General features: G+C 44.3%; 1 protein-coding gene across 1 annotated transcript; it reads left to right on the top strand.

Annotated features, from left to right (window-relative positions):
- Positions 1-1,630: 1,630 nt before the first annotated feature.
- On the top strand, positions 1,631-8,832 carry she (Src homology 2 domain containing E). Its single transcript, XM_035163187.2, has 6 exons — positions 1,631-2,546; positions 3,076-3,202; positions 4,482-4,736; positions 4,964-5,330; positions 6,881-7,000; positions 7,617-8,832. The coding sequence occupies exons 1-6, from the start codon at positions 2,100-2,102 to the stop codon at positions 7,807-7,809; spliced, it is 1,509 nt and encodes a 502-aa protein (XP_035019078.1). The 5' UTR covers positions 1,631-2,099; the 3' UTR covers positions 7,810-8,832.
- Positions 8,833-12,382: the final 3,550 nt, after the last annotated feature.

Consider the following 12,382-nt stretch of genomic DNA (forward strand, 5'->3'; position numbering starts at 1 on the left):
AACCTGTTACCTTTTGTCAGGGATGAGGCCGTCCCGCCCAGTCTCACAGCACACCGCCCTGGGATTGGACCAGCGCACAAGCGTGGGCGGGACTGTGGATGTCGGCTACGCTTGCCATTGGTGGAATCTGCGTGTCAATCACTCGCTGTGCAGGACCACTTTAAGGCCGTTTGGGTGAAAAAGTCAGGCCCTTATTTTTCACTCCAGGTGAAATGACAACAGAAACCTTCATGGCTGAACAGTTCCAGCTCCAGGGACGAGCCAAGGTGGAAACTCGCTGGTACCCCTTGTGTTGGTTTCCACATTTGAACAGTAGATGGCGTAATTATATGCACATTCTGCAGCATCTGGGCCTTTGGGCTGCAGGTGCACAACCAATAACATGGAACTGTTGCAGCTGAAGTACTATGTATTGTATGATTAACTAATAATAAATAAATTAGAAATTACAGCGAAATATAGAACACAATCCTCACACGTTACAAGTACACAGATATTAAACCCACATACAGACTTTTGTTACCTCCAATAACATGAAACTATAGCAGCTGAAAGACTTGTGGATCCATGTCATTATAAAAATGAATCATAATTCAATGAATTGTATAACACAGCACAAAAATATAGATTAAAATCATCATACTTTACAAGTACACAGATATCAAAACGACACTACTTGTTTTACCTTCAATAACATGGAACTAGAAGCTGGAAGAGTACATGTTGTGCTGCTACAGTGTCGCTAGATAGAAATTTAAGTATTTGATTTAGTTAGTTAAGCTTTATTTCACATCCATTGATCCATATCAGATAATGATAAACACAAAATAAATAAATTAGAAATTACAGCACAAAAATATTGAATAAAATCCTCACACTTTACATGTACACAGATATTAAACTACATACAGACTTTTGTTACTTCCAATAACATGGAACTAGCAGCTGAAAGAGTACATGTTGTGCTACTAAAGTGTTGCTTATAGAATTTTATTATAAAAATAAATAAATGACAAAATACATCACAAACCCGTAGAATACAATCATCACACTACAAACACACAGGGATTAAAAACACATACACTTGTTCCAGAGTTTCCCTTATGATCAGGCTTTTTGAGTCAGTTAATCGAAACATAACGCTGTTCACAAAAGTCCTTGTTTGGTCTGCAGGTCTGTTCCAGGTAAGTTGGTAAAGGTTGAGTTGTTATTCTCACATGGGTTTATTATAGAATCTCTTTTTAATTAAGATTAATTTAATTTAATTAAGACATATTAAGTGTTCCATTGTTATAGCTGCCCATCCTGACATTAAAAATCACAACATTAAGTGCATAAACAAATTGGTAAAACATTACAAATGTCTCCAAGTTGTTACCTATGGCTGACAAGGATTGCATGAGTAAAAAGTTTTCAAATTGTGCAATAACTTGGCATCACATTCCGAATCCTACCTGTTGCTCACTGCCAGGTATCTGTTGGCATCTGCACAGCCTGTGATCAAAATTGGGGATTTTCTGTAGATTCAAAGGTTCTGAATCTTTCAATTTAAATACAGTAAACTCCTACCCCGCCCCGTCCAGACAGCCCCTCCCCAAACTCCAGCAACATCCCACCGTCTGCGCGCACGGACTTTCCTCTCCATCTCCTCACTCTCCTCAAACTGGACGCACCACCTCACGCTCCGGGAATGGGATCTGTACTTGGTTCAAAGAAAAACTTCCAGTTCTTTCGAGTTTACGCTCTGCAGAAGTTACTTTTCAAACTGCAGGGATAGTTGTTACTGCAGGGTGTCCGCAGCAAAGAAGAGCCGCTGGCCAATGATCTCCAAGACGCACCAGGCGTTCTCTGACTGTCAGGGAGAGTTTCAGATGCTGGGAATCAGTGCAGCACAACAAAGGGGTCTCCAGTCCGTTTGATTACGCAGAAATCGTCGCAGTTTCACTCCAAAGTTAATGCGAGGCGTGCGTAAAATACTTGTGCGTAAAGTTGGAGCTGTTGCGCACGTACCAGTGTTAGTTCTAGCGGAGCAGCGCGTATAACAGACAGATACTTTGCTAAATATCAAATCTGTGCGACGTGTTAACACCTTGGCAGCCATGGCAAGATGGTTCAGAGATTTCCCCATCAACCTGAAGAACGGAAGCGAAAGGGTCCGCTCGGCCTCTGAATCAGGTTCTCAAACTCGGACCAAACCTTCGTTTTCTCGAGACAGTTTGAAAGTTAATCAACGCAAGGATGGAGGAGTTGGGGGGTTGTTAGCGGGGAGAAACAGGAAGAATTCGGCTACGGAATTGGGTCGTAACAACGCTGGGTCTGGTGGGACCGTCTGGGAGAGTCTCACTTATGGGAAAGGTCGCAAGAACTCCAAGATCGAGGCCACGGGGACACCAGACGAGAACCGCCAGGTCAGGACCTCGAGTCTGGCGCAAGCGTACATCAGCAGGATGATTAAAGTGGACAAACAAGACAAGACCCCCAAACTCAACGGGATCAGTGAAAAGAAGCAGCCTGACCACGAGAAGAGGTCTGACATCAAGACAACGGTGAGTAACTCAAAGAGATGGAACCAAAGTTAATGTAAACTCACTTTTTGATCTTCATATTTCATCTGCTAGAATCAAACCATGAAAGTCAGAGGTGGTTTTAGCAGCGTGCAGGTTAAGAGTCAATAAACGGAATGGTGTAAAATACAGATTTCACTGTGGGGCTTGATGTCAGTGCCTCTCTTTGTGTCTTCCCTCCCCACCTCAGTTCATAAACCTGTACTCAGTTTCCATCGCTCTCAAAAGAACACAATGCAGATTTACTACATTGTGTGACATCAAACAGGCAAACACAATGCACTGACCTCTTTGCACAAGTATTTCCGCATTTCCCTCCATTGCTTGTCACTCAGTCATGGACACCACACACGCACATGCACGCACACGCAACACACACACACTGTAGCGTATCAGATCCCTCTCTCCCTGTTGACTCTGTTGTCTCCGGGTGAATGTAACATCTGAATAGGTAGCAGGGCCTCTGCATTCTGTTTTTCTGACTGTGTATATTTTCCCTTCTCACACACAGCTGATTATCCTGGAGGACTACGCCGATCCTTTCGATGCAGAGAAAACCAGGGAGCAGAGGGAGGCTGAGAGAGCCGGAGTGAATGATGGGTACATGGAGCCCTACGACGCCCAGGTCATCATTACAGGTGAGGTCCGGGTCATCACCCGTCTCAGCAGTTACATTTAGAGAAACTGACATTGAAGACAAAATATACTCTAAGCAAAATCCAAACTGCATATTCTGACGATGGTGCCGTTAAAGGAAATGTTTGACTTTACAAATGCACATGAGTGCACAACTGGATTATATTCAGGGACACTTTTTACACGTCTCTGCACTCACACTATCTCACACTCGTGCTAACTAAGTTTTAAAGGGACATAGAGACAGGTTAGACCCTCAGTCTCTGCGCTAACTTCCCTCCTGGCTGGCGGTTGCTATAGGAACAGTATTGTGCAGGGACAATGGGTGCAGCTTCCTCTTCCAACTTCCTGTCTCCTGCCTCTGTTTCCTTTGCCCCATTCTCTTGATAGGAACTTGGCCCCAGTGCCCCCCCTCTCCACTCACACACACACTCATAGACAGACATATTCACACAATACTTTAGTGTCCCGTAAATCAAAAGACCCCCCCTCAACCTTCCCCATAACCTACTAACCCCCCTCCACCTCGACTCCCCTCACCCTCTGCCCTTCGCTCAATCACTTCCCAGCAGTCAGGAAGTGGCCTGGTCAGCCAGCCAATCAGCAGCTGTGTTGACCTTTTCTTCCTGTAGGTCCATTGTTTGGTCACACAATAGTGCAGACACGCAGGCTACCTGTCCGACAGCAGGGAAACACAAGTGAAATTCCTAAAAATGCAGCGACCTCTCATAACAAGCACAACCTAGAGGGCACCATGCATCAAATGTATTTTAAGAAAACATGGAAAACTCAAATAAAACACTTTGCCAGTGTGACCTGTTTGACACCTGCTTTGTTTCTTCTTTTTTTTAAATCTTTTATTTAATGGTCTGTATTTAGTGCTTTTCGAGTCTTGATGCCCACTCCAAGTGCTTTACAGTTTCGCCATTGACACATTCACACTGACACTAACTCACTAAAACACAGCTGTCAGGAGCAATTTGGGATTCAATGTCTTGCCCAAGAAAACCTTTGATGGAAGTGTGCCAGGGAATGGAGGTGCCAGGGATAGAGCCACTGACATTCACAGCGGAAATTACATTTCTTTGGAGGCCGAGGTACAAAATATAAAAATATAAAAATCAGGAAAGCCACTTATGGATAAAGACACAAAGAAAAACTTAACAAGAGAATGTTACATAGCTGTGAGTCCTTTGGACAACGTTTTTTCTATCGTTATATGTGGTAAAATCCTACACTTGAAAGCTGTTAACCAACTAATCATGTGACCTTCTGCTGTAGAGGTCCGCAGACGTGGCTCCAAAGACCTCTTGAAAGTGTGTGTCCTGCTGGACCGCGGCCACAGAGAGAGGAAGGGAGAAGAGGGGAAGCCCTCGCCTCCAAACATCTACGACACGCCATATGAGGGCGGACTGGAGGGTGATAGTGAGGGGGTGTGGATCCCTGTCACACGACCGGAGTCTGACGTCCGTCCCGCCGGAGAGTACGAACTGCCCTGGGAGTGGAGAAAGGAGGACATTGTCAGAGCGCTGTCAGGTAGAGAGAGGGAGAGAGGGATGATGGGAGGGGCGGGGATGGGGAGGAAGGATGCCACAAGCTTTATTTGCACAGTGATGCCACAACAGCTTTGCGTTTGCTTCAGAGAGGAAACACAACAATCCAGCTGAATCAATTTCCAGAGACATGTTTACTTTGGTTGCTCTGGTATGCTTTGATAGAATTCTGTTATGAAAGCTTGATATTGTCTCTTTTGCTTCCTTCAGCTCAATTCGAGGCAGTGGACTGTTCTCCCACTAAAGAGAACAGCTCTGCTTCCAGCCGCCAGCAGCAGCAGCAGCAGCAGCAGCAGCAGCAGCAGATGCAGCAACAACACACCCTGAGACAGAAGAACTGGAACCATAAAACCCTCATCTCCTCTTCTCCGTCCTCCTCCTCTTCTCCCACCTTCCCCTCCTCCCCTATCCTCAAACTTTCCCCTCTCACACCCCCGTCTCCCTCCTTCCCCACACTCAAACTCTCACCCTCATCCAGCCCCAATAAACCTTCACCTCCATCCCCTACCTCCCTCAGTGCCCCACTGGATGGGGATGAAGCTAAATTGGACCCCGGCCTGCCCCTGGAGAAGCAGAGGTAAGAAGAGAGAAAACACTGTAGCTCCCAAACTTTATAAGACTGACACACAGAAACCTACTGTATCTAGTTCTCATCAGGCAAATGTACAAAATGACGTTTAAATTCATAGTGACATAGAGAAGGTATTTCTGACAACACTATAAAGAGCCACTAGACTGAACTGACTATAAAACAATATAATGATAAAAGAAGGAAAAATCCACCTAAAAAAATGTAAAGAATTATTCAAGTTAGCTTAACTGCTTTTATTGTTAGAAAGAAAATTATCTTTGAGAAAAAAATATATAACATGTATTTAGACTTTTTATTTGATCCATGTCCCATCCACTAAAATTAAAGAGGTAGGATGTATGACCCATACTTCAGCCAGCCACCAGGTGGCGATCGAGACGCTTTGGCTTCACGTTTGGAGAGCCATCATATCGTCCATCTTTATTTACGGTCAACGATTTAAAGAAATAAGAGGTGACATATTATATAGTAGTAAACAAGTCCGGGCTTCAGATCCAGGCTGATTTTGAACTAGTACATTCCCACAGTCCAAAGATACTTAGGTTTGACAAACTGGAAACTCTAACACATCCACGTGTAAGACTTTAAAGGTCTGTTTGTGTTTTAGTATGTTGATGGATCGTTGACCTCTTATATGCTGGCATGAGCTTTAACGCCCTGCACAACTTCCAACAGGATTAGTGGATCGACGTCTGCATATTATTAATGCTCATTAAAATCAGCACCACATTTCTCATTAACTGTGCTGCTCTGCTTGTATTTGTATTTTCTCATTAAGGTTCTGTCTTCTACTTGACTGCCTGTGTCAATAAGAAACACTGAGAGAAACAGCGCCCTCCTCAGTTTTGGCTACAAATCAATTCCTCTGTGTAAAGTTGTGAAAGCAATCAAGCAGATTTTCCTGATGGCCCTCTTGGCCAACATCTCATTTGTATTTCACACTTGGCACTTTTGAAAATTTTAAGTGAAATTGAGTACTTATTAATGCAATCATGAGCCAGCAGCAGCCCATGACGTGCTGAATATAAATGCTGGAGGAAGGGGAAGCTTGATAGAATTGACCACAGAGTCTCATTTAAACCGTGAATCCCTTCTCCTCATGTTGTGGCCTTTCTTTTCCTATGGAACTCGCTCAGAGCTCAGAGTATGTTCACATTTGTTCCTCTCATGTTGTGGCTGAATGTCAGTGTGTTTTGCCTCCCAGCATCAAGGCCACATGTTTATACAGGACTCTCGCCTGTAGCCAGCTGCCAGCTTGTCTCCCTCATAGGTCTCCCATATTTATCCTTATTTATCTCTTTACCCTCTCAAGTTCACCTTTGACCCTGTAAACCCGTTCAGTCCACAACATACAACCGACTGCCTGATTTACGTCCAGTGCAAACCTCCTTTAGCCTGTTTCGTTCCCTCCCGTCACTCTCACTTTCTTCTCTTACCATCATTGCCTATCATTTACTTGACATCTGACTTATCTCCATATGTCAGCGAGCTATATGTCATTGATCTGCTGTCTCTCTGTGCACCCCCTCTCCAAGCTGGTACCATGGCAGTGTGAGTCGACAGCAGGCTGAGGCTCAGCTGCAGCGCTGCAGGGAAGCCAGCTTCCTGGTGAGGGACAGCGAATCAGGAACCAGCAAGTACTCCATTGCTCTGAAGTGAGTGTGGGGATGTGTATGAATGTTTGTTAATGACGGCACATGTAATGCAACATTTATTTATGGTTCTTCAGTTTGTCTTCAGCTCTGTATTAGTAATATTGGTAAAATTATTCTCCAGTTAATATTTGCAGGTGTCACCGAGATGCTGTTTAAGCCTGATTTGTGCTTTTTTTACTAAGTAGACACAGCATCGGCCATTACAACCTGTAAGGCATTAATGTTAATGCATGAGAATTTGTGCTACACTTCAGACAACAAAGTAGTTCACTAGGATAATCGAGGGAATCCTGTGTTCCAGTGTGCGTGAGTGTGTGTGTGTGTGTGTGTGTGTGTGTGTGTGTGTGTGTGTGTGTGTGTGTGTGTGTGTGTGTGTGTGTGTGCCTGAGTGCTCATTTGTTGTACACTGCTCATTTGATCGTCCACATCATTAACCCCATTTACACATCCACTGTACTCAGCAAGTCTAATTTTGGGAGAGACTGATAAGAGAGCAGTTTCTTTTTAGTTACAACGTGCACATTATGCTCTCCAACGTCTTATAACTCTCAACTATAACTATTGCTGAGTCTCTAACTTGCTTCACTGACATTTTCTTTGTGCCTTTTTCCACCAGAACCAGTCAAAGTTGTGTGCACATCATTGTGGCCCAGACTAAGAGCAGCAAGGGCCTGGGCTACACACTGAATCAGAGTAGCTGCATCTTCTCCAGCATCCCTGAGCTGGTTCATCACTACTGCACACACAGACTGCCTTTCACTGGAGCCGAGCACATGACCCTGCAGCATCCTGTGCCCAGGCCGCACTGAACATGCATAAAAGGACAAACAGACACACTGGAACACACGCATAATATGCACAGACACAAGCACAAGCACGTATGACACATTAATGCACAACTTCACACATAATACATGTGTACACATACATGCATACATGCAAAGATGTGCTGTTTTGGATTAAGAAGTTTTGTTTAAGGTCTCCCAAGTGCTACCTAGTGGTCAAAATCAGATACTACAATAAATACGTATCACATTATTATTGCTGACTGTTTCCAATCTGAAATAAACACACACACACACACACACACACACACACACACACACACACACCACCCTGTACGTAAAGTTACAGAAAAAAACATCTCTTTTTCCTTAGTCTGCAAAATGTTTTTGTCCATTACTTAGACAGATCGACTCTCTACCCTGTAAACGCATTCATTTGAGTAATACCTGCACCGATGCACATGAAGCACGGCTCTTACTATAGCCAATATAATAGAATGAGTAAATGGAGACGAGGGCGTATAACTTCCTCTCCAGATGCCTCTACACAGAGGTGCTGACATCATCAATTAGCGCCATTCCATCCTGTTAGGTCTTGGTCTGTGGGATCGATAGCCCTGATTGGAGTATATTCATTCATCCATCTGACACGTCAATCAGCTTATTGATCTATCCTGAAAATCAGGCAGATTTTCCAACCGCTCTGTCTGTCAAGAGAAAGAGCTGTATTGATTAGATGATTAGAACTGGTGTAGAGGGAGGGGTGATGTAACATTACTGTATCCAGCAGGCAAAATTGTTTTAGCGTGTGTCAGTGTGCAGATAAGTGCACGGACATTTGGCCCATTTACTGGCCTTCAGTGTAATCTGGATATGAAGAATTTATTATTAAAAAGATGTCTTATTGTGAATGCATCCCAAAAAAAATGTACCTGTTGTATGTATAAATGATGTATGTATGATTGTTGGGTCGACCGCACAATGATGTGGGCCGTGTATTGTTGTTGTAAAACATTTATTCAGTAAATAAAACCAAATTCATATTAACTGAAGACAAACAGTGTTATTAATAGACGTGCCTGCAGCAAAAAGTCAAATCTGGGTCCAAGAAAAGCGGAAACTGAAACAGAGATGAGAAGCAAACTGGAGTGATTCTGTGTGCGTTTCTCTTGTAGCTGTAAAATCATTGACCTGAGTATGAAATCAATTACAGTTACACACATACACACATATGTACACTCACACTTTTGTCGTCAACAAATCCCGACAAACCTGAGTACACAGAAGCGCACATACAAAATGCATGCATAAATAGTGAACATACAAATAGCTCTTATTCACACAACCCAAACGTCGGTGTATTTAAATCCTCTGCCGACACACACACCCGCGCATGAAGCTTCTCACAAAGTACGGAGGAGCTTTATCCTTACAATGATGCATGGAGGCATGTGTTTGTGGTAAGATATGTCTCACCAGTAAACACCAGTGTATGGGGTTGCAAGAGTATTTCTCAGAGAGAGACAGAGTGTGTGTGCGTGCATGCGTGAGTGTGTGTGCAAGCGTGAATGTGCCCATGTGTGCATCCATGTGTGTGTGTGTGTGCATGCAGTCCTGTTGTGTGTTTGACAGAGATAGAGAGAGCGTGAGACAGAGAGAGAGAGAGAGAAAGGGAGTCAGATTTTTTTTCTGTTCAGGGATTACCAGGTTGCCATGGTGATTAGTTAGAGTGAGGTAGGGCCATCTCTACAGGGAATGACGAGAGGGAGGAGAGACAGACTGCAATATAAAAAAAAGCTATGAATAACTGTGACTACTGCCATAGTAGCAATGTGCTCCCCCACAGAATAGCCTGCCTGGTTTGTGAATGGAGAGTGACAGCATGTGATGTCAAAGCAGAGCCAGGAAAATATAGAATAAAACCCAAATATTTTCTCTCTCTGTCAGATTACAAATCAGTTTTTATTGATATATTTATTGATCATATGAAACCTCCATAAGGTCGACTCCAAAGAAACCATCAGCAATAGCAGACACTTACTTACTGTTGCACGGGATTGAAAACAGACTTTCCGGTCAAGGAGCCGTCCCAAATCTCGGCCGTCCTGCTTCCCAGAGTGTCACAAATGGCAATGTTACACAACAGCAGACAGTGCCTAACTATCACCCCTCCCTCCATCCGTGTGATCTGTTATGGTTGGTGTGGTCTATGTTCTCTTAATTAAATTATAAAGTAGGTCAAAACAAACAACAAGCCTGGGGTGTCGGTCACATGCTTCTCAATTCTGTCTGTTTTGTTGATAACGTGGAAGTTATATGCAACCGGCCCGCTATCTCATTATTTTTCTTTTGTCCAGCTAAAATCATGTCTCTGAATATTTTGGTGATGTTTTTAGATAAACTGAAAGACTAAGTGTTCCAATTACCTTAAACTGCACAAACTGTTCTGAGCAAGAACAAAATATACACATACAAATGAAAGAGCTTTCTACAAAATGTTACTTAAGTTGAATTACAGCCAAAAATATTTGCAGAGAACAACTGTTACTCATTATGCAGCAAGTCAACTGTGTTATGTAACTGATGTTTTTCAGTTGTTTGTAAGATTACGTTAAGTTTTTTATGCAAACATTTAAAAGGGAATAAAATGGCAATAATCAAAATACAAGTACCTCAAAAATGTCCAGATGTACCTTACTACATCCCACAGATCTTAGTCGTATGGTATTAATCAGTGTGAGATTCATTGGTCAGATTTGTATGTTGTTAATCAAAGACTTGACAGAACCGCAGGAAGTACTCGCAGCCACCAGAAGACAGAGAATGACAGCGAGAGAGGAAGGGACAGAGAAATGAAGAGAGAGCGAAAGAGAGAGAGAGCAGGAGTGTGATGGGGTGTTAGGGGAAGACAAGCACTCGTGGGGGTCCCAGCTTTTAAATAATTCAGAGAGAGACTCACAGCACTCAGTGCAGAGGAGGAGCACTGTCAGGTCAGCTCATTCACTGCACAGGAGAGGCAGAGGGGTGGGGGGGAGAGGGGAGGACTGTACGCAGAGAGGGAGCGGGTAAAGATAGCATGAGAGAGGAAGACATCACTGTGGAAGAGTTTGGGTCTGTGTGCATGCATATGTGCATTTGTGTGCATCGCTTGCACTTATGCACGGGTGCATGTGTGTTTGTTGTGTGCCAGCTGCGCATGTGTGTTCTCCTTTGTGTGTGTGTCTGTGATTAAAATAGACAAAATGAAGGAGAAACAGGTCGTTTCCTCCTGGATCTTTCGGGTTTCTCTTAGTCACCACGGCAACCGCCTCCTCCCTCCATCCTGCACTCTTGTTTACTTTGTTTACTCTTCCCCCATCCGCCTCCCACGCTCTTTTGACTCCCCTCCTCCCCCTCCCTCCTGCGTAATGAGTACTGTACCCCTTTTTATTTGCCTCATTTCCTCTGCCTCATCATCCAAATTAGTTGTTTTATATCTCTTTCCCTCTGGCATCCAGTTCCCAGTATGACCTTCTCAGTATATTACAACATCAAGAGGGAGCTGCAAGATCCTACATGTTCATCTTAATTTGGTTCTACCTGGCTAATCATCCTTCTTAAGTCCATCCGCCTACCGATTCTTTCCTCCCTCTCGAGCCACCATCATTTCCCATCTTGCATGCCTGACTTTGTGACAGTCGATTAGAGGTCACATCAGTTGTCTAGAGGGAAAGAAAACAACCAAATGAACATTTAATGAAATATAAGTGACAGGAAGGGGGGAAATAGAAATGGAAAGAAGAAGAAGAGGAGGAGAGCAGCAAAAGAAGAGGCCATGGAGATAGCCCCTCCAGCTTTTACAGGGTGAAGATTATTCACAGAATAATGACTGCATAAGGCTCAGGCTGTCCCCGTCTGAGAGGTGGTGCGAGGCTATTTTAGTGAGGTGGGTCACATATACAGGGAAACCAGGGCAGGGAGAGTCTCACCTCATGACAGTGCGTAAATCAGACCTTGATTGTGTTTGATGTAAATTACTGCAGGCCCAATTTGATCTCTTTGGCGTGCTGGCGAAAAGAAAACCTTATCTCATCACATCTGCAGTGGGTGGTTCCCGCATACAGCTGGTAAAACCTGGATGTAAACTACTAATATCTCATATCTTATCTAACATTCAAGATAAAGCACATGTAGGAGATGAAAAGATGCCATTGAGTCGGACAAGGTCACTAATGAAGTCGCTCCCGAGCAACAAAAACCCTCTGGAAGTGCCCACAAGTGCTGAATATTATATGGTGATGTGGGCCGGGGGAAGACGCTGGCATGTCTGAGCTGAGGATCCTCTGAGGTATGTGCCACATCCTCCTCCTGCCTCCACCCCCACCTGCTCCTCGCGCGCACCCTCACCGTGCGCCCCGCCCCCGCCTCTCCGGCGCGTCGCATCCATCGCTGCGCGGTGTGTTTCAGCAGCGGCACCGCCAGCGCACCGCACGACCCAGCGCAGCGCAGCTCACCTGGCGACATTTGTTCCGTGCAATTCCTGCCTCCCCCACCCCCACCCCCACCTCGAATCGAGCGAAGAAGAAGAAGAAGAAGAAGAAGAAGAAGAAGAAGAAGT

The sequence above is a fragment of the Hippoglossus stenolepis genome, chromosome 8 (genome assembly GCF_022539355.2).
Source record: "Hippoglossus stenolepis isolate QCI-W04-F060 chromosome 8, HSTE1.2, whole genome shotgun sequence".
NCBI classification, from domain to species: Eukaryota; Metazoa; Chordata; class Actinopteri; order Pleuronectiformes; family Pleuronectidae; genus Hippoglossus; species Hippoglossus stenolepis.

Bases quoted from the DNA above. Each gene is read 5' to 3' on its own strand.
- she (XM_035163187.2), top strand. From the start codon at position 2,100: ATGGCAAGATGGTTCAGAGATTTCCCCATCAACCTGAAGAACGGAAGC. The intron at 2,547-3,075 runs GTGAGTAACTCA...TCTCACACACAG, and splicing joins GGTCTGACATCAAGACAACG to CTGATTATCCTGGAGGACTA. The intron at 5,331-6,880 runs GTAAGAAGAGAG...CCCCTCTCCAAG, and splicing joins CTGCCCCTGGAGAAGCAGAG to CTGGTACCATGGCAGTGTGA.